The sequence below is a fragment of the Thermobia domestica genome, chromosome 4, assembly GCF_964235325.1.
Source record: "Thermobia domestica chromosome 4, izTheDome1.hap1.1, whole genome shotgun sequence".
Lineage (NCBI taxonomy): Eukaryota > Metazoa > Arthropoda > Insecta > Zygentoma > Lepismatidae > Thermobia > Thermobia domestica.
Window position 1 is genome coordinate 36,967,051 of NC_137457.1, and position 23,640 is coordinate 36,990,690.

General features: G+C 34.5%; 1 protein-coding gene across 1 annotated transcript in view; it reads left to right on the top strand.

Annotated features, from left to right (window-relative positions):
• LOC145683293 (trypsin-1-like) overlaps positions 1–23,640 on the top strand; it is a 171,493-nt gene that overhangs the window by 103,074 nt on the left and 44,779 nt on the right. The window contains exon 4 of the mRNA XM_081754652.1: positions 6,306–6,477. Within this exon, the coding sequence (XP_081610778.1) occupies positions 6,306–6,477 (172 nt within the window). The remainder of the gene's footprint in view (positions 1–6,305; positions 6,478–23,640) is intronic.

Below are 23,640 nucleotides of genomic sequence, written 5' to 3' on the forward strand. Positions count from 1 at the left end.
CCAGGATGACCCGGGACACTATTCTCCGCTTTGGATTGGAAGCACTATTGCATCCTCCATACTTCCAGGACATTCCGATTATAATCTGTTCCATTCCTTGGACAACCACCTAAGAGGTCGGTATTTCAAATCCCTATTACAGGTTGCAAATTCACTTGATACTTTCTTCGCTTCACATCCCACTAAGTTCTACCGCAATGGAACCCGTGGCATCCCAGAACGTTGGCAGAAGGTCGTCGATGGTGATGCGGACTTTTTTGATCTTCGTGGTACATCTTAGGTGACATATCAATGTTCGAAGGTGGTGGGTAGAAAAGCATAGAACATTTGTGGTTACCTTATACATATATTCATTTATTTATACTGTTATGAATTTTTGTGCTTGGAGCTCCTTTGGGATAAGTTCAAAGACAATTTGAGTTTGTTATTATAGATAGAATTTTTGAAATGCATATGTAGTTGTAAAACAATTATCATATTGTAACTAGTGTAACTGAAATAAAATAATATAAATTTAGTATTACAACTTTATTTGCACTTACCTTCATTTGTTGAACTTTTGAGTTCCTGATGTTAATCCAGCCAATTTTCAATGACAAATAATGCCCTCATCTTCTCGTGTTGTTTAATAATACTTCATTATTTCAGAAACGAACTGTTGTTGATTTTCAAAATTTCCACTTTTTAACAATTAAACTTAAATCACTTGAGGCCTAACGTACCGTAACTGTTGCGTTAAAGTTTGCGTATCAATTTAAAAGATAATTCAATTTTCTAAGGGGTTGCATTTACTAAGGGTTTGTTCTTCTTAATTATTGCAATTGGGTATGATTTACTTAGTCACTATCGGCTTCCTCGCAGTAATAGTTTCTTACAAGATTTTTGCAATTGTCCTAACAAGCACAATGACTGCAGCAAGACGACTTACTTACGAAACATTTGCAAGACAATATTTTCTAAGTTGGTTTTGCATATACAATGTGGTACGGCAGGCTGTCATCAGAAGTGGATGTATGTTTTCTGTCATCTAAGAAAAAAAACAAAATTGGTTAAATCTAAAGGCTCTGCAAACGGAATGGTGGACTTACTCCAATAGTAGAGTTGAACAGTGCATCTCAGTACATGTTGTCGAAAGAATTGGAGGTGAACGGTAAACAAACAATGTCCCGAACTGCTGATGAGAATTAGATGAAGTGGATGTATCTACTTTCATCTCAAGAGTTTCCCTTTATCTTAACAATCTTTAAATAGACAGCTGTAGTTGGTGAAGTTGAGTATCATTCAAGTCTTGTTGCTAAAATAATTATAGCAAATCTAAAACAGAATCCGGTTTTCTTGCTAAACTGAGAGCATCCTATTAGCTTCCTACTTTGTTCCTCGAGTCACAGCTTGTAATATCATGAAGAGATGGTAAACGTTAGGAAAATTTTATCCCAAATGTTTCTGAATCTATATGACCTCTGTTCCTCCAACACCAGCGATTAACTGCGATTAGCCACAAATTGTGGCATCCGACGTCTTTTAACTCATGCCAGTATGACATGGCTAACACAAACACATCCGTGTCTGGGCTGTGAATTATTAGGTTTACACTCCCTTTCTCTCCAACCGATTCAAATACATGAAGAAAAATTCTTGTGTCTGCTTCATACTGGTTATTTTTCACTTTACATACATTCTTATTAATTGATCTTCATGTTTTAGATTACAGTCGTTTTCGTTTTCAAAGCTACCAGACACTGAAAATTGGGTGGGTTAACATCAGGAACACAAATGTTTAAGAAATGAAGTTAAAGGCAAATAAAGTTATTGCAATACCAATATCTTATTTTTTTTAAATTTTAGTTGCATTTATTAACAATATGATAATGGCTTTACAACTAAAGATGCATTTACGAAATTCAAATTGACTTTAACTTTATCCCAAAGAAACTACAAGAACACAAATATGGCTCCAATATAAATAAATGAATATTCTACCTTGCAATACTGTTCACTCTATTTGGTCGTTGGGCATATGAGGGATGAATGGGGGTTTGAATTTGCCCATTCCTCCAGTGATATTTTCTTATAAAAGAAAGCCCATAGAAAATATTTGAACTTTAAGGAACGCTGCCATCACTGCTATTTGTCGTATGCAGGAAAAAATCTCACATGTACGCCACACATTGAGAACAGTCACATCAAAACAAGGAAGGGTCCAGGAGTAATAGCAAGGGAAATAAATTTCGGAACCTCGTAGAAGTCTCCGCTCCCTTCACGTTGTCTGGCAGCCCTAGTGACGCTCCTGGTTGTCACAGGGACATGAACAATACTTCGTTAGAAAGCTTGTAGAACGCAACTTCCACCTAGGTAACTTCTATGCCCCCATGCTTGACTTGTAAAAGAAGAAGAAAATAAAAAATAAACAATTTTAAGTTTGTGGAATTCTGGCAACACTGTTATTTGTCCCACGTAGGAGGACACAAAAGTTTTCTCTTTAAAATCTGTTTCCAAAGCCTTCAAAGAGATTTAGTTCATGTCCCTGTGACAATTAGGGGCGTCGCTAGGGCTGCCAACGTGGCTACAGTTCACTGAAAAGTATGTACAGAGTGATCATCGGATTTCGTTTTCATTTTTTTTTCTCAGAGAATGATCTTCTTGATTGAATCTTTGTTCCTTCTTGATGCCAGTCGGAAGTATGCAGGAACTAGAAATATATGAGCTCTTCTATATTTCGCTCGCTGGTACTTTGTGACCGTTAGCCCGGCCACAATATTACGTTTTTGGGCGAACAGTGAATTTCTTTTTTAACTTTTATTCATGGAACGATATCATTATTTTACTCGTAGAAAAAAAGGTATTTTCCTTGCTGGTGAGAACTTCAACTGTTTCTTTGTTTGCAAGTGTTCTTCAGCTGCTCTTATCGTTTCTCACGATAGAACTTCTTGTTTCCCAATACAACACTTATCGTCTGGACAAAGTGCTTCGTAGTAGCAAGCTCATTTTTTCTTTCCCTAAAAATAGTTACCAACTTATAGTTTTCGTTACCATGACTGTTCCATATATATTTTCTCCACAACAACATTTATTAAGATTCGGAATATTTCGGACATGAAGTTGATATTGTGTGTGAACGAATTTTCGTCGTCTGTCATGTTCCCATGTATTCATATTATGTCACCCTTCCTACCGTGAGAACAGTGTTCATGGCTTGTAGGAGTCGTAGATGAAATGACATTAACACAATTACCAACGTTCACTTCTTTCCCCAGAACTGTTTTATGTATAATAGTAGTGTATAAAAATCTAATAGTCATGGAAAGAATCTACTAGTTCAGAGTGCAACACTTTTCTTAACTATCACTTCCAAGTTTCACTCCCACGAGACCGAAACAAATGTTGCAAGTGTTCTCCATTATACCGTCGTCATATTTGCATTGTATATTAATGCGGAAAACTTTGACATTTCTTTATTATTTTGTATAACGCACAACCAACCCGAAGTATAGCGAACGGCATGTTCCCAAGCGTTGGTAGAAGCAAGAAGTAAGCCCAAGTCGTCGTAGGAAGAAGGAACAAATAGTTAGGAAGAACGTTTTGTCACTATTAATATAAAGGAGTGTGTCGAATACTCAAATATGTAAAAAGAATCTTACTTTGAAGTGAAGCTAAAAGGAACGACCATCTTTAGGGGATGTAGCATTTCGTTGGAGTCAAGAATTTCATCGTCAACTAGTGTTTCCTGTATTTTCCCAGTCCTTTTGTCCTAATTACGCAGTAAAACTTTCATCTCAGTGTGAATCATAAGTTTATAGTGCAAGTGATATCAAATACAAGCTCAATGTTTCTAGTGCTTTTATACAGTGTGCGCATATCTACGTTTACTATGCAATGTTAAGTGTTTCATTTTCTATTATTTCGTTTATTTGATTGCGTCAGTGCAACTTCTTCTGTTTGAGCGTTTAAGCTCTGTAAAGTGAAAATTTTGTGTTGTTAATATATTTCTCATTCCACTCCATATCCAAATATAAATAAGAATTTACCTAAGAAAATATTATCATCTTTATTCATGTGTGTATGAATCCCTGCGACCAGTCGGCTTGCCAGAAACGTATATGCATACGTAGGTATACGTAAAGGTAAGTATAATACAACCTGAGTCTCAAAAGCACCAACGTTGCTCATGTCAAATCACTTGTTATATTTCAATATTATCAATCTTCGCCTGAACAGCTCATGAGCCTGGACCTGAATTGTTATCAGCTGTTTTCTTAGGGAGTTCTTCGGAAGCCAGCACCCAAGGGAAACGGTAGATAGCAACTTCCTTGCGCTTCCCTTTTGTTTATTCCTTTTTTGCAAGGTAATATAAACCATAAAGGCTCTGAAACAACCAGACTGACGTGTAACAACAAAATAATCCCCAAAAATTTGTTTGTCGCTGAAGTTTAATGGCCATTCGAGATGGCAAATTGGGGGATGAATTTATGTGGTGAATAAGACAATAAAGCGAAAGTAGAAGTCAGCAAACGTCAGTCTCTCCCTCTCTCTCTCTCTCTCTCTCTCTCACACACACACACACAAACAATCACAAACACATATGCATACACAACATGAGCAACAGTAAATGAATATGTGCTTTCAAGATGCAGAAATAATTCAAAATTTGCATTCAGTTATCTATAAAAGCTGGTTACGAGTCTTTTGTTTTAGCTACGGATCATTCCGAACTACCCTTTCTTCCTACCAATTGTACAATTTTGGATTGACTTTCTTACGGGAAGTGTTGCCTACCGAAGGAGCACACAGATGTTATCGAAATTATAGTGGTATTGTTTCTTTGATTGCTACAGAAAGAAGTAATTGAACCTTGGCAGAAACTTCTGTAAATTTTTACGCCCCCTTATGTTTGTTACTTGCGGACATATTGAGAAAAGCAATTTAGTAAACCAAGGTTCCTGTCTTAAATCTTGTTCTTTTTTCCCACTGAGAAGCAACTTAACTCTTCGCGCTCTCGAGTTTGTGCTGATTTATAAGTGGAAATGATTGAAATTCCAACCACGGCGGCTCAAGAGATCCTGTGAATCTGAAAATGGTCCAAGCGTCTAAAACGTCGTCGGATGGATTTTCGTCAATTAAGTAATCTTTACTTTAGTTGGACGTGCGATTTGTTGTGTGATATGGCAGACTAGGAAGTAGTAAATATTTCCGAATTAAGAACATTTAATTGGATCTTAAACGTGTAAGTGTGTAGTGTGTAGAGGGACGTGGAGTAGGTATCTCCAAATTTCACAAAAATATAGCCGTTTTTTAATTGCCAAGGACACATCTTATTCTGTGAATCATGTTTTAAATTATTATACCTTTTCGTTATTTACATTGCAGTCAACAATAGGCTATAAAACATAGACATTTCAAAAGGGACGCACGCAGAGGATGGGATTTGGCAGTACGGACTACCAAAATCCCGAATTTTGTGCAAATTTAGTCTAATTCTAGAGGTGAGTTTACAAATTTTCATACAACATATCCTCTAATTCAATTTGGCACCCCCAAATGACCTTGAACCTTTCGAAATAAATTCCTAGGTAAGTGCTTATATTTCAATTATTTTTTTTATGAAAATACTGTCCTACACGAAAGTGTAGAATTTCAAGTCCGAACAATTCGAGCAAATTGGGCTATATATTACGCTCATTGTTATTATTATTATTATTACCCTGAAAAGTATGCAACAAGCATTTTAACCATTGGGAAGGTGAAGCCCAGCTTACCGGCACCTTTATTATTAAAAAGAACACTCTATATATACACTGTGTATATATATATTTAATGTAGCCCAAGCAATGAAATGAATAGTTATAATTTAGAGTTCAGGTATTTAGGAATAAATGACAGATACAAATTACAAATCTGTTAATTGTATATTTTACCTTAAAGTTTTATTTATATTGTCAAAGCGCACACTAACATTAGTATTGCTGTCACTACTATTATTGGGGTTACGAATGTACTTGCTAAAATCAAAATTAATAATAACAATATAGTACGATATACATTGCCTTTTAGCCTGAAGATGTATTTTTGGTACTAGTTAATTCTTATTAAATATATTTTCTGAACAGTTATAATTAATGTCATGCTAATAAAATAATCAGTGCAAAAATAAACCAAAATTAAAAGTCTCGTATTCAATCATTACTTCATATTACTATTTATGTAACCTTTGCAACTAACGTGCGAAGTATTACATATTATATTAGAACATGATGAACGGTTACTGTGACCTTCCTCTTATGTCATTCCTTTTTAACTTTTCATTACAGAGATTATGATTCATATAGCATAAGAGCTGGAATTCTAAATTTAAAAGAAAGAGGACAAAGACGATTAATATCTGAAATATATATCCACCCAAAATTCTCTTCCGTCATTGCTTTTGATTATGAATCTGGAGAATGGTTTAGCAAAGACCGCCATGATATTGCCGTGCTTAAGGTAAATTATTTTATGTAAATTAAATAAAACAATAATCATTAATTAATATCACAAATTTATATGCTGAAATATTCCTGAATATTTGTTTATTTACTATACCTAGTATACTCAAAACAACATATCAATCAGGTTCTTGTTTGCATATTATAAACATACATATTACTCTATATTTCACCTTCTTCACGATCAACATAGGGAAGTTTAGACAACAATGAAGACTAAAATGATAATTATAATGTTTTACCAGTATGTACATATGCCGAGAAACATGAATGACACTTACGAGATCTACAAATGATATGACGAAAAATCAATTTGATATAATAGTATATGTAAATGATCAGTAATATTTTATTTTACACTTCAGAATATGAGAATACACTTAAGTTGGACAACGGTCTTGGGATATTAATAAAATTTGACACTGACTGTCTTGATGTAATACATTGTACTGCTAGTAAAAACATTTCGTTTGAAAAGAAAACAAAGCAGATACGTAAGGTAAAAACTGTTCGACATTATGTAAGTACATGTAAACGTGTACATAGTAATTCCATGCATATGTTCTGAGTGATTTGTTGATGTTTTAAGTCGTATTAATTTCTACAAGTATTCACATCAAGTTAAATCTATTTATTTATCTGTTTCTCTACCAAAAGCTGTTCATATGTATGGGAAATTTGTCAAATTACTTTCCACTTCCTTTATCAACATTTACTCTTTGTTAACAAGTGTACAATGTTGTATTATTGTCTGTGGTACTAGAGTGATATCAACCTATGTTTCGAGTTTCTTTACCTTAAAAATATGTAATAAGTACATAATTTATCTCACTGGAAGAAGTCTGATGATAATTATTACTGTTGTAAGTAAATACTATCTTACAATTTTTGCCTATTTTTTTTTTAATTCGTCGCCTGCGAGACTGCATTTGTCAACATGTATATATCTTATAATGCATTTCACTGATTATCGCATATTTCGAATACTTACTTCGTTTACTTTATATTTTATAACACAAATATTCAATTTTATAACATGAATTTAATATTTAAACCATCTATAGAAAAGAATATAAATATTTAGAATGTAACACAAACTGTCTAGTTGTTTGTGAAGTTATATTTAGTTGAGTACTTACAGAGAAGTGCAAAGTAACTTACGGGCATATAATGATATGAACAGTACTATTACTATTGACAGAATATAATTTTATTACTTTCGACAAAATTTAGAATTTAACACACATATACTTTCTTACACATCTATCCCCTTTACTTGCAGTAGTATATTTTCAGGTTTTTGCTCCGGGAAATATTATATATATAAACAAATTTTCACATTCTCCATTAGTACGCTAGTATGCTGATTGAAACATAGGATTCTCATATTCAGTGTGACAATTATCCGTCTGCTTTTTTCAAATAAAACGTTTACTTTATGCACCCGGCAACACTGCTATTATCAGAAATGAATTACCAGCTCTACATTGGGTGCTGGGAGTGTCCTCTGTTTTGATTCAAACACTCGTTCACACGTTTCACCAGGTTGGCAGCAACTTTACGAAGATTAAAAATGTTAATGTTCTCAGTGGCACTGTGAATGTTCGTTTCCAGGTCTTGAATAATTCTGGAATTGTTCTTGTATACCCCTTGCTTTAAATAGCCCCAAAGAAATGAATAGCAATGTTGTCACTTCCATGTAAGTAAAAATTTTATTATGATAATTTCAAAGTTTGTTTTTCGTTGTTTTCAGGAGTTGCATAATGTAAACATATCCTTAAGACACCTTTACATGCACTGAAACCTCAGCAGAATTGCCAATTCAAAGTGTTAATTTATAAAAAAAACTACGATTTACCTAGTTTCTTCTTACAGAGGCGTCATTCGATTAGTTATCAGTGGAAATAAAAACTTCTTTTTTCTGCCCCATAGTTTCCAAGCTACTCCAACTAAGCAAACATAAAATTAATGACAGAACATCCATACGTATGAGCTATGAGTCCAATTACATGTTTTGCAAAACAAAAATTGATTTACACCTTCGGTTACATCTGGCAACACTGTGTGGTTCCTAGTGTACTTCAATCATTGGTTCCTAGTTTAAAAATATGTGCATGAACAAGGCGTCATTTTGGTATAATTATTATTTGTGTATCACTTTAGGTTCAAAAGTTCTACTATCCCGAACTCCGGGTTGCATTGTATATTGAACACCCTGTATTTTAAGTTTGAATATTGAATTTGCATAGTTTGGAGTTTTGCTTCAGACTGACTTGTTATGACATCAAAATACGTATGCTAAGGCAGATGAAAATGGGATAAAGTGTATGCCTAAAATGGAGTATTTCAGGACATGATAGAGAGATAAAACATGAACTTGCTAAAATTTAGTGAATATGCTCCAGCAATTTCAGAAATTCCAGTTTCGAGAGAGAATATTTTGTAATTATATTTTTATTATATAATAAATATATGTGCCAGTTCAATAAACGTTCTGGCTCGAATTTCTTAAACTAAATCATATTATCCTGCAGTAACTGATTAAATCTGATAAACAATCACCTTTTTGTTTAGGTAAAACTTCGGAAATTTCGTTCAAAGATAATCACCTACAGTGAACTTAATCATACGGACTGACTGAAGACATTTATCACGATTTTTGGGGAATGGGGAATTTTCCCTCCCAATCACATTTTGTTCCCTCCAAAGAAATCAACTGATGTACCCCACCGCGGATTGTTGCTTTCCTCCCAAAGTATGCCTAGTATAACCCCAAATTTCACTGATTTTTGTCATTCTTTTAAGTTTAATCTGCTAGCTGTATTTAGAAATGAGCGATGTTAACTATTCAATTTTGGTCGTTTCTAATTTTACCAACTGTATGACTAGAGTTGTTACTTCCAATTGCAACTTTGTGCCTTTCAGTTTGCCGTCGTTCGTGAGTTTGAATAAATTTGAATGAAAGAAAACCACCGCCTTTTACAGTTTCGAGGAATGAGCATTTGAAACTGTACTCTAAATCTGAATTATATGTTCTCTTGCGACTATATGCTAACGTGGATGCGTCAGTAGTAAGCAGACACGTTAGTGAAGGTAAGTAAGCGCATAATCAAAGATTGTTTCAGCATTTGCTTATACGACTGCTTCTCCGTATCTACGTTTTTCAACTGGAGCGGGTTTCTTAAAGTTAATCCTTCATTATTCGTCTTTCTTCTTCCTTTAGTTTTCTGTCTACGGCAGTAATGTTGTCTCGAAAACTTAAATGCGATGTTTATACTTCATTTTAGGATAAAGAACTGTAGTCCCTTAGCCTGAGTCAAATGTGCACGCAGAATGAACTTCTCCGACAGTAGGGTAGAATATTCTTACTTTCTTACACAGGAACAAGAAATTTTAAATCAGAAAATGGATCTCCATCTTCGGAATTCAAGGCGTACTTAGGGCAAGATACGATATAAAAGCAAGGAAACAACTAAATGGAGAATACAGTGAAACGTTTATCTACCTGTTAAGTAGAGATTTTGCGTAGACTTGATGGAACACCGACAGACCTCGAAGTAAATTATAAAATTTTAGATGGTGTGCGCACGTATTTCTTGTCTCTCTTATTACTAAACATGGAAGAGATCTAGAGAGGTTTGATACCTGTTTTGGATAAATTTGAAAGAGTTTAAACTCTGAGTCAATTACTAGAATTTGGTTTCCGGATGCCCCCTAGAATTAAGGGTGAGAATATAGAACTCGTTCCCCAGATGGGTGATGAGATTCAGCAGGAAGTGTACAGGGAAGGGACAGTTCTACTCCATGTCCTTACCATCGAACTAATGAAATTCTATTTGCACTTACAACGAAACTAACATCCGTTGGCATTTGGGTACTGGGTGTTACCCACCGTTCAAATAAAAATCGGTAGTGGGAAATGCATCTCCTTACTAGATTATGGCTCACATCTTTTTTAAAACCATCTTGTTATCGAAATAAGCTTATTTTAAATAAGCTTCATGGTACGAGATAGTGGACCATAGCTGTCTCACCATTCTCGAAGAGAAGGAGTAAGCAACGAGCTAGATTATATGAGACAAATACAGATAGACAGAGTACGCGGAACGAAGTTCAAATGCAAACTCCGCAAACTCAATCTTACACGTAAAACAGTGGTTCATAATAGGAAAGTGATGTGTTAGCTTCTAAAAATCGTAATACTACAAAGGATGTCACTATTCCCAAGCCAGCCTTCTACAATTTTTAAAACTAAATATCTTATATATCCCTTTATTCTTAATCCTCACCGTATCATTCTTCTAACTATTACATCTATAATCTTCTTTGAATTCACATTTATATTTCATATCATTATTTCTTTATAACAAATGCTTCTTTATATCTTTATAACCTTATATCGTATTACATCTTTAAAAAACTGACATAAATCTATATCATATATATCACTTATTTGCACAGGTTAACTCTAATTTACTTGGTAACCGCAAGTATCACATTTATAAGCACTTTTGCCCAATAGATGTCCAATAGCCGACGGAAGAACAGATAGACCTACCAACTGGCGTATAGAGCCGACAACTCTACCTGGTCGAAGTCCATCCAGAATTCTCTTTGTCTCCGGCTACTCCCACTCGATTATCAAAACGAGACAAAGGCCGTAGCGTCTGATGCTGAAGAAACGGAGACATTCGTCGAACCGGCGTCCCCTAATGTCAAGTATGCAGAATGCAATTATCTCGCAATTCCCAATACGAGTCAGCAATACATTAGTGTACAGGAGAGAGATTTGTATACGGCAAAAGATTTCAATGCTTTCAGGAAAACATTCATGAAGACACATCGTGGATGAAAGTGAATGGAGTCAGGAAAAGGATGAAATACAAGAGGATTTTTGAACTACGGACTTTGAGTACTCCACCACGATCTTGGTGCAATGTGATATGTACGTGCCCAAACAGAACACTTATGTGTGGGAGTTTATTCCTTCTCCAAAGTTACGATCAGGAGATCGAAAATACTCATCGCGTCCGATTGTATATAACAATATTGGATGAGCTGAGATAATGTTGTTCAACAACTTGGATCAAGAGGACATATTATAAAGAAGTGTGTGTCTTAGATTCCTCTCTCATCGCCCTTATCTCGAAAAGGGAACCTTATGTTCATCCTTACAATCGGAATGTTTGTTAGACATATTCTTTTGCATTGTGACTTCTGGTACAAATATCGCAAACTAAATGGTGGATCACGTAAAGAGACTAAAACTGAAGCTCACCCAAAAGACATATTCCAGTGGTGATAAAGTCACAGAAGTAACCAAACCCTTAGGATCACCAGTGGATGAGGTCCTAAATGACATCTCGTGAGAATGCAATATAGGAGTGGGACGGATAGTGATTTCGAAGGTTAAGTAAACGATTGAACGACACAAAATTTATCAGGAATTCATTACACTGAATATGATCAAGCAAGGTGTGGACGTTCGTATAAGCGACGAAACTGTCGCCTAATGTGTCCGAAAAGCACAGGCGTTAGTCCATGAAAACGGTGAAGAAAGAACAAAATGAATGCTGCATTCTTAGAAAGCGCAGTAGCAGCCCACGCAAGAGAGACCCCCTAAATTACCACCAGCATTAGTTAATATGAAAAATAAATTAAATCAAAATGAACGGAAACACTGGAAAGGAAAAATAAGAAAAGAATGGTGTAGGTTCGCTTAATTCGTGGGAAATTTTTGGGAACAAGACAGCAAGTAGTATTTATTCTAACACTTAGTTTGAAGGAGGGAAACGAAGAACAGGTCAATGGCATTAAAACTACAGTAGGTCACTGCAATAAGTTAACGAAAGAGTTTGAACGTAGCAAAAAATATGCTCATGCAAAATGAACTATGTGTTTTTCTTACTGCTACTACTACTAATAATAACGGCATACCGACTAAGATCGTTACACAATAATAAGAAGCAACTCTATATTTCTGAGTATTGAGGATAGAAACAGCGTGCTGTAAAAATTAACACAAATGTAGTTCGACGAAAGAGGTTTTGACAAATAAAGAATTAATTCGCATCGTCCCTTTTGAATGTATGCCGGACATATGAGTGATGAGATATAAATCTAATTTGGTGACTGTTCTTGAAAGTCTATGATGGTCTACGGGACGTTACGTACTACTGTGGAGTCATTACTTGTAATCGATTGGAATAGGTAAACACTGCTTCTTCATTGTGAAGTTCAAGGGACAATACAAGCGATTGGCAATGTCAGAAAGTAGTTACAAAGCGAAGAGTAATTCATCTTGGTTGCAACTCCCGGGGTAGGATCTACTATATTAAATAATTTATACTTAAGTAATGTTTCTGCTTCGGCCATCCACTATAATAATACTGTGCGTTAAATACTTAAAATTGAATGTAAGCAGTAAAAATATTTCATCTTTTGGTATGGGCTCGCAGTCGCTCTGTTTTTCTACGTGCCTCTACTCTCAGACGCAGGTAGTCGAAGAGTTTCGAAGCATACGTCACATAAATGAAAAATGGACTCCATCCACGACGCTGGTTTATGAACTGGTATATAACATTGTTTTCCATCTTTGTTTTTGCCTCGATGAAAAATATAGCTAACATCATAATGTAACACCGACTTTAAATGAACATATGATTAAGATAGTGTCAACAGAAATAAAGAATATCACAATGAAATATATAATCTCCAAAATATAACGACCAGCAAGGTAGAAAAGAAAGGGTAGTTAATACGATTTTTTTCAAACAACACATGTCAGAATAACCAGTATTTTTGTTGAAAAAAAATATGAAACACTGCTGTTTCTCCAAAAACGTCCATTTATTTCTAAAGTACTAAGTGTAGAAACATTTTGACAAATATAGATGTCTCACAAAATGTGTATCTGTGCGTAGCAAACACAATGTTGCTGTTAATTTCGAGTCTGACAAAACATGACATGTGTCGTTTTATTTAAAAAATGATTAAGTTATCCATAGACGGACAGACGGACACTTATCGCATTGAAAGAGGTGTAGAAATCTTCTAGTTTTAAGCGGTGAAATATTCATGTATCTTTGTCTCAAATTAAGCAATATAACAATGTCGCATTCAATCAGCAATGCAATGTTTATTTGCAAACTAGAAATCCAGCAGAATAAGTAACGTAATCTTGCCCTTTCTAAACCAGACTAGCATTTCCGTAAATAGTAGCCGTAGACCTTGCGATACTTCTTCAGTGTTAGGGATCCATTTTTCTTAGCGTAAAACGTGATAGTGAGAACTAGTGCAGAAAATGACATTTTTTAGCGGTTACGAAATCGACTAATATGCTTTGTGATTTCTAATACCTCCTTTTCATATAAAATGTATGAGCTTAGTGTCAAACGGGAAAAAGGTTTAAGCCGCCGCACTAAATCCTCCAAAATTGTATAAACTGTCGCCATTATTGAAGTATATAGCCAGGGAATATAAACAAAATAATTTACGTTTTACATTTCGGTTGTAAAGAAGTCACCCTTCAGGAATAAAACTATCCCTTTTTTGGGGGAGAGATGTTGAAAGGGTTGTTAGTTAAACGTCAGTTTCAAGAAAATATAAAAACGGATAGTTTCATTCTGGACAGAATTGCGTCTTTCGGTTTCCACTCTTTAGTAAATTGCCCTTGTGTTTGGGGTCAAGAAATCAATGTAAAGGCAACCTCTGAGGAAAATCTTATGAGAATCTTGGACTAAATACAAGGTGATTCTTTATAAAGTTTACAACGTCAATCAGTTATAATTCTTCATTCGAAATACACACAGACTTGGTTTATATGTCATTATACTGCAGATCACTTCACGTTTGATTCACGTAGTGAGAAGTTGCAGAATTGACCACACGCAGTGTCACCGGTCAGTCGTTGAAAATGGAGATTTTGACTGGTTCGGAAAGAGATTAGTGCGTGTTTTAGTTTGAAGAAACGAAGTCAGCAACAAGTGTACAGCGTAAGTTTCGCACTCAGTATAGCAAGGAACCAACCAGCAAACTAATAGCGTACAAATAGTACAACTTATTTGTTGAAACAGATTGTTCTGTGCAATACACAAAGGTATCATGGCTCTCACCGTGATTGACGATGTGATGGAAGCAGTTAGGGAGAGTTTTTCTCGTAGTTCCCGAAAATCTGCACGACGTGTATCACATGAAACTGGTATCCTTCAGACCGCTGATTGGCGTTTATTGCTGAGACTTTTTTGCATGAATCCATACACACTGTGATTGGTTCAAACACTGAATAAAGCGAATAAATATACTTGACATTAATTCTGTGTTACAAATTTAATTGCATTTCTGGTGATGAGTCATCATTGAACAATGTGGTATTGAGTGACGAATCAACTCTTCACCTTTCTTGTCGAGTCAATACAAGCAGTTGTAGTATTTGTTGCACGGAAAATCAACATGTGCACATGTAGCTGGTTTGTGACAGTCCCAAAAGGAACGTGTTTGGTGCGGTTTCCAGAGCAAAGGTGTAGGGACCATTCATCTTTGCTGAGTGTGCCATCACCGTCATCGTCTATCTTGATATGCTCCCAAGCTTCCTTTTTCCACATTTAGATGGAAGTGACCACAATTGCCGCTTATTGTGGCAACAAGATGGGTCCCCGCCGCACTACCTGATAGATGTAATTGAATTTCTTGATCAGTGTTTCCCAGATAAGTGAATAGATCATGGTGGACCAATTACCTGCCAGCCACGGTCTCCAGATTACACGCTACTTGGTTGCTTTCTGTGGATGTTTGTGAACGATAAGATGTATACCCCTCCCCTACCTGATTATATTAGTTAACTGAAACATATCATCACAACAACCATCGCAGACATTACCAAGAAATGCTTGCTATTATTTAGCAGGATATCGACTTTCGTTCGGATTACCGCACGATGACCGCAGGTGCACACGTTGAGCCATCATGGATTCGTACCAAAAAGTTGAAGCGCTTTGCAGTATAATGACATATAAACCACGTATGTATGAGATTTCGATAATAAAGAATTAGAAGTGATTGAAGTTGTAAACACTAGAAATACTCACCTTGTATATCAAAGATGAATAGGAGTGAACCAATATCAATCGCGTCGAATACTAACAGACACATGAGCAGATAGACGGACTGCAGAAGCTAGTGAACATGGAGAATAGAACGGAATGTTTCAAAGTAGAATGAGACCTACTCGGATTTCATTGCGAATTAAGTCATGATCAACAGTTAGTATTTTGCTGAAAACCGTTTCCCTTTATAATATTACGCTCTCCATGAGTTTAAAATCGAAAATAATGTCACACCCTAATAATTTGGTGATGTAAAGAAAACCAAAATCATTTCCCAAATATGTTTTTTTTTAGAAATCGCAATACTAGTGCATTCCACTTATAGTCTGAGAGCTGGAAGTTGAAGAAAAGTTTTTTTTTCAGGTGTAGTTTTTTTCAGTGCAAGCATAGAAAATCTGATGGAGGAATAAGACAATTCATTATATAAATCTTGAAAACTTTTGGTATATCAATTAACCAGGACTGGGAATCACATATCAATTTATTCACAGAAGCATCTTTTCTTCTTCACTTTCATGCCTCTAAATAACAGTAAATGAAGCTAAGGTTAACAAATATCACAAAACTATAAATTCAATTATTTTTGTCTCGTCAGAACGAGTGACTCTAGGACGGAAATATAACATCCGACTCTCTCTATTACATGTGTTAACTGTTACATTCTTTCTAACCATGTTTCTGCATTGCTGCACCTACAACATAGTAAGAAAATACTAGTATGCTTATCAACAGTTTTGTGTTTGGTGTCGGGCGTTTAATTTGGAAACAAGTTAATTATATTATTTTTTATAATTTGAGTAGCGTAAAAATAAGATATTTTAGATTACGTACCACAACATGAAAATAGTGATGGCTTACACTCAACTATCATTAGTCCGTCGGTTACTTCACTTAAAAAATGAGTGTCAAACTTATAATTTTTGATAGACATAAACTGAATATCAATCTTAGTAGGTATACAAACATTTACTCATTCTTCATTAATCAAAAGTACATTAAGATCGTCAAATGGTCTACTAGAGAAAATAAACCAATTTGCATGTTTCCTAATTCGTCATCACTTGAAAAACATCTATGTTAAGTTTAAATTTCTGCCATGTAGTAGAAAAAGCCAAAAACATAATGGTCATATTCCTCGAGTTAGCCATACATGTTTACTGATTAATAGAAATGACAGTTAGAAGTAGTGAGGTTGGATATAGTAATCAACTCATTAAATTGTAGTTCACGTTTACTTACACGGACGTTTCCACGAATAGAATAAACACATGATAAGAAAAAGCTTTAGCGAACATTATTGAAAGAACAATAAATGTTAATATTAAATATGAAAATAAGTTCCACCGTATAAAAATATAGGCTCCAATACAACTGCAGTTAAGCCGGTAGTTGAATGGAAGTAATGAAATCCATATTATGAAAGACAAGGGAGTTAGAATGGAAAGGTTACTGATCAGTATCTTTATACAGAAAATTAAATGTAGAGCGTCCAAAAATAGGACTATAATTATCGAAGTACTAGAAAGGTTGACAACCTTTAAACATAAGAACTCACTGCAGAAAAAATTGGATTATTTCTTGTATAAGAGGTATCTGGAAGATGAGGTTTGCTCACGATGGCGTCCACGTATAACGAAAAGCGACTTGTGAAAGAATTTTAATATAAGATACTGCAGAGTAATGGTACTTGGTAAAAGATACAATATTACACTCATAAAGATAATAAAATAATCATAGATATATATTTCAGACGACTAATTCTGATGATGGCAATACCTGAGTAATTATTCTACATGATGCAGGCTCAATATTCTTCCAATATCAATTCTCCAGTCACCATTATATATATCTGGCATGGGCTAAATCAAGCGACATGCATAACGAGTAGAAAAGAAAGCAACTCAGATACTCTACACAGGTATCCAAAGTTGTCAAAGGAATTCATCCTGATAGATGATATCATGGAACTTTAAAAATGTATTCTTATTGAGTGATGTGAATGAAATGGATGGAATCGATCATTTAAAAAGGATAGTTTAAATAACCTTAATATATTTTATGCATCACTTAGCAAACTTCACTTTGCTCTATCTTAAATAATTCGTTACTTAATTAAGATTGTTAAGTTAATGTTACCGAAATTCTTGAAAGTGTATAATGGTAGTGTACAAACTCAAACTAACAAACTCAAAAATAGAAGGCTTACCACAGCAGGATTTTAGCCGCTAAGAAGTGTGGTATTTGGATGATTCTTGAATACCAAGAAAATATGTGGAAAATAACCAAGCGGAGATACCTGAACAGAAAGGCATAAGCATAATATTAATTCCTAAATCTCAACCGAGATGCAAATGGTTTAAGACTAGCACGTAGCAGAAAATAAAAAGAAGAAAATACCGTTGCTTACGATACGATCATATTAATTATCTAGCACTCAATATGGTGATCAAGAAACTTGGTTAACAACTTTTTGCCAGTTTAACTACTTTCTACGTTACTTCAGTAATTCATGTGCTGTAGTAAACTTAGTTGTCTCAATTAATCGGAGTACTCACAATAGTTATTACCGAAAGCTTGAAAGAAAGATAGCTTTGAGAAGAAAAGGTAGTATTTAGTAGCCATTTAGTTTAAGACTTTTGAACAAGGTCTTTAATGAATATTAACTAGTTTGACGTGTATAAGCCCATACTTAACCAAATTGTAGAAACTCTAATATTTTAACAGTTACAACAGTTGAATGTAAACATATTCCCTAGATTCGCTGACAATATAATGCGTTCAAATTAGAAAATAAAATTGTGTCTCATGTGTTGTCCTCAAATCACATATATTTAAACTAACACTATAGACTTGTCTAAATCACTCTCAGATTTACTTGATAATATTGGTCATGAACTGCGTTTCCAATCATTCTACCTATTAAAACAGTCATACATTTAATTTTGCCATAAGAATGAGTAATGATATTGATGATTTAATTTGGTTTCATGCTGCAAACACAATAATAAATTTATAATCGTGAGGACGTAATGTACTTTGTCAGTGACAAACATGGAAACTCTTTTAGATACGTAATCGAACTAACTCTTTTGAAACGAAGTGACATCAACAACTTGAAAGAAGCTAACAAGAATGATGCATTTGAACTGGTCTTGCGGATAGATTTGTTTTGTAACCAACATTCAATAAAGTAATGGAAAAGACGAAGGTGGAATATTCATTGATAATTTCTACATTAAACACGTTGTTTTTTTTTCTCTTTATTTACTTTGATAAAAAATAAACAACATAATATCATAGCAAATACATTTGAAATTGATGCAGGATGTAACAAGAATGCATATCTAATCGCTGTGTTTAAATCCCTTAGAGAAAATACTGTATTCACGTTCATTTTTGGGATTCTACATTGCGTACAAATACACTATGTGGAAGCAGGAATGGGAGTAAGTTTTAAAGGAAGTGTGAAGCATAATTTGTTTTCTACCAACTGAGGTCTGAAAACGGTAATGGAATATTCGGTAATTACAGGCTAACACCGAAGACTGTTTTTATTTATATCGTTGAGGTAACGAAGTCGATCGCGAAAAACAAGAACTATGCCATAATTGTACAAAAAGAATATATTTTATAACCCACACTAGATTATAGGGTTTCATACTGCACATATCAGAGAACACAAGGATATGCCAAAGGAGCATGAGTCGATATTATCACTCATTTCCCTAGTTTATAGCACGCTATAAACAACCATACTGTTTTTGCCTTCGAGACGAGGTTAAAAAATAGTACGCTTTAGATGACAATGTGCTGTTTGATTCTTACCGTGCGATAAGCACGACGTTCGACATGACGGTTTTCAAGAAAGATCCTAACCCCAGATATTAGTCAGCATAACTACTAGAAGACATCTACAGCATGCACTGTATTAATACAGCAAAAACTGTAGCAAAAATACATTTTCATAATGCACTTCCGTTCTTTACACATCATAATAACAAAAAGGAGGAAGTAATTCAAGACTAACGGTAGGCAGGCAAAGGAAAGAAATATAAAGTTAGTTAAAGCGGTGCCCTATTATATCATACAAATTTTGTTCTCATTTCTTCTATGTCTAATTAATATGGAGTAGTAACTAAGCGTGAAACGGATCAATGTTGAACATACAACATTAGAATCCAACGAGGGGCAGGCAATATTAAACAAGTATATAACATTTCTCATTAACTACAGACCTGCAGTTATCTCCTGTAACAAATCAAGGAGTTAAAAATTATTATATCTATGTTGGTTACCATATCAGAGTTATGTTTACCTAGGGTAGAATTGGTTTGTTCAATTTATATAAGGATGCATTAAACTAGTTATATTCTGCGTATTTCGATTTCCCCTCCTTAGTATCTATGCCTTAAACTCAGTAATGTTGGTTTCTGTATGTGGTTTTGATTTCCCTAAACTTAAGGACAATTTTCTTTGGGAAACCAGAACATTAGTAACATTAATAAGAAAAAATGAATCGCACAATACCTAGATAGAATGAGATCACGGGAGCAAGTCAAATCAAACCAAATCAGAACAGTTGCAGCTGCATTAACAACAAAGGAGAAAGGCACCCACTGTAAGAGCAAGAAAAGTTATGAAAACTGATATTTCATCAAAACTATCATTATATACAAGCATATAAGACCAACACTTCAGTTACCAGTGCAGGAGCGCAGTAAAAATCTTCATTATGTATTAGAAAAGCATTCCTTGTCGAGCATGGACTAAAATAGCAGGATCAAAGTCAATAGAAAATAATGCGCTACATTCAACCCTGAAAACAATAGACGCAATAGATTTCCAGTATCAAATGCCGACTTAAAGAAAATTTTGGTATCTAGGCATATGTAGTGGTGATGAAGATACTGGCTCTTGAGGTTTTTGTTTTAGATTTTAGCAATCAATTTTTTAAAACAGCTTGTAATTAGCCAAGTAACATAAACTACAAGGCTGTAAGTAAACATACATGTAAACTTACTGAAACCAATAATTCTTTTACTGCATGATTGCATATTGTACTGTACTACACCTGTGTTTCTAATAATAATTAAAAAAATGTCTATATAAAACTATAGATCTACGCAGTAAAATTCCAATTATGAATATACATTAAACCTTAATCACTAATTTTAACTTACATCCTTTCTATAACTATCATATAACATGGAAAATGCATCACGAAACATTATAAAATGAAACGACAGAAGTATTGTACATCATAAAATCGTTTTGTGATTTTGCTAAAGAATTTCTGACTTAACTGTAACGCAAACAAGTTGCACAATACAATCAGCATTATACAATTATTAAAAAGTTATTTTGCGTTTATACTTTAGTACTCATATCCAATTATTACTATATTACTACCTACTCAGAACACCACCTCCTAACTTGACCGCTGGAAATTACATCGGGGTTTCCCTCCTTTGATATTTATTTAGGGATCAGAGTAACATTAATTAAGTCGTTTTGTTATAGTAATACCTTTCTGCATTACCTAGTCGTTTTATTATTGTCCTATTATTACTTACTCACAACAATGTTACTTTTACTATGAAAAATTTTGCGAAAGCTATTCTATACCATAAACGTCGTCAACACCTAGTGACCCATTTGCCGGAAAGTCAATGTCAATCGTCGATATATCAATGTGTCGAAGGATTGCCGGTATTGTGCCACTGGCGTCAGGGTTTAGTCGAATCATACATCTAGATTCGGGGTGTTGACATTACCACTGCGTTGGAGCGAGTGCTTCATTTGGACCCTCTCTTCTTGAATTCGTCGCATAGAATCGCGAGGGACCAACACGAATTATCGCCAGGTAAGTGCATGCGATTATTATTATATATTTATCCCGACGTATTGTTCCAAAGTAGGCGAGATCAACAATAATCTTTGACTCTTAATCATGAACTGAAAAATATTCAGATTAGTGCATATAATTGTATGAATTTAGATGGCAACAGTCGCCGATCATTACACAGTGAATATAGGAGATCTACGAAATAAAGAAAGTAAATGTGCATATTTTTTAAAATTATTTTTATAAAGGCATTTTACCAGATCTCAAAGGGTTATCGTTGATTGTACATAGATAAACGAACACACTTATTTGCCAAATTAAATACACGTCAATTATTTATCCCTCTACAATCGATGTACTCTTCTGCACCTAAGTGGCGAAGACGTAAGGGCACGCGCCTAGTGATCATAAGGTTGGAGTTTCGCGCCCAATCCTTGGTACTTTTTGGTAGTGTTTTTTAGACTCACCATATTATGAAGAATTTCCACATATAAACGATTTTACATATTGTGAGGAAGCAATTTTATGATTGATTGGCATTTTGTCGCGCCTCTCCCGCTGGTAGCATCATTTTGAAAGCGGAAATTGGGCCCACAATACATTGTTGTTGCGGGGCCACCAATTTTTGAGGAATTATCGCTAGTTACCCATCAGTGGTTCACCGATGCTTAGTCCTAGAATATGTATGTTGGTCACTTTAGCTACTAATGCGAAACTAAGAGTATTCCGAAGTTCGATTAGGAACGCTATTGATCAATTCAATGTCAAACTTTTTTCAGATCATATCAAATTCGATACATATTTAACATCTAAACAGCTTAAGTAGTAATCTAGTACCAATGTGAGTAATATTGCAAATAGTTTTAAAGTTTGTGTTTTGTTTCACATATAATCTTTCATGTCCCGCAGTATATACAGAGTGGAGAAAAAATAATAATAAGAAAATTGAATTACGAAATGCCAGAATGAACTTCAATTAGCATTTATGTGTTGAGCGCAGATCCCTCCATACAATGATCGATAGGAAAAGTTGCATATTAAAAGTAATGTAGGGTAGCATCTCGTACGGTAAATATTGAAAACGAACACTTTGGAAGGATCGCGAAGCTTCCGCGTCTATTTCTGAGAGACGTAATGCATTCAAGTAAAAAAACAGATACATTTCAGTGGAAACTCGTATTAGTGCAAGAGACATACGAATAGTGTAGCTCTTTTATCATACATGTGTTAATATAGGAGTAATGTGAGACGACTACTTAAGAAATTCTGGAAACACTTTAGCAATAAGTACGATGTATCAGATCAAACCCACTTTTCTCAGATGAAGTTTATGACTTCGAAGGACGTACGTAGTGACATAGGTGTACACTTCTTTTCACAAAACCCTACAAACCTATTCAGAGTCAACCTCTAAAAAACGGTGAGGCTGTTGTTCAGTGGTAGGACATTTACCTCTAATGTATCGGGTCCCTGGTACGATCCCTGCTAGAAGTTTTTGGTGGCCACACTCTGTGTACGGGTTTACTCGGAGTACTCACGTTTCCTCCTAATTTATTCATTACATCATTTCATTCGTTTCTCATCATCGCCGTCATCCTAGCCAACGTGATCGTAGGAGATATAACTGAAAGATTTTACATCTACAAGAGAACACAAAAGCCTACAAACCTCTTTGTTCTTTATATATATATTTATATATATCCTAGCTGCACTAGTATTTGTGCCAAACGTAGCCTATTGTGTTGAGACACTGTGTCCTCGAAAATAAGTTGAAATTTTCCAAATTCGAGAGCTCAAAATTAGGTCTCAGATGATGTTATTTATCTTTTAAACATTTAGATATAACGAAATAATTAAGTGTAATGTTTTTCTGTCATGTACATTTCAAGTGTAACACCAAAGTGTTAAGATTGGTGTTTATTGCCTATATTTCATTTTCCTTTTTTCCTTTTAGTCCTAAAACAAATATGTATAAGACTTTTTGCTTTTAAATCTCCAGAATAGAAAGAGATACTTGAATGATTTCGAAATGAAAGAAAAATAAATATAAATAAGAAGTAATGAAGCCAAAATGAATTTTTATCTGAATATATTTCTGATGAATATATATTTGATAAAAATAATCATAAATTATATATATATATATATATATATATATATATATATATATATATATATATATATATATATATATATATATATATATATATAT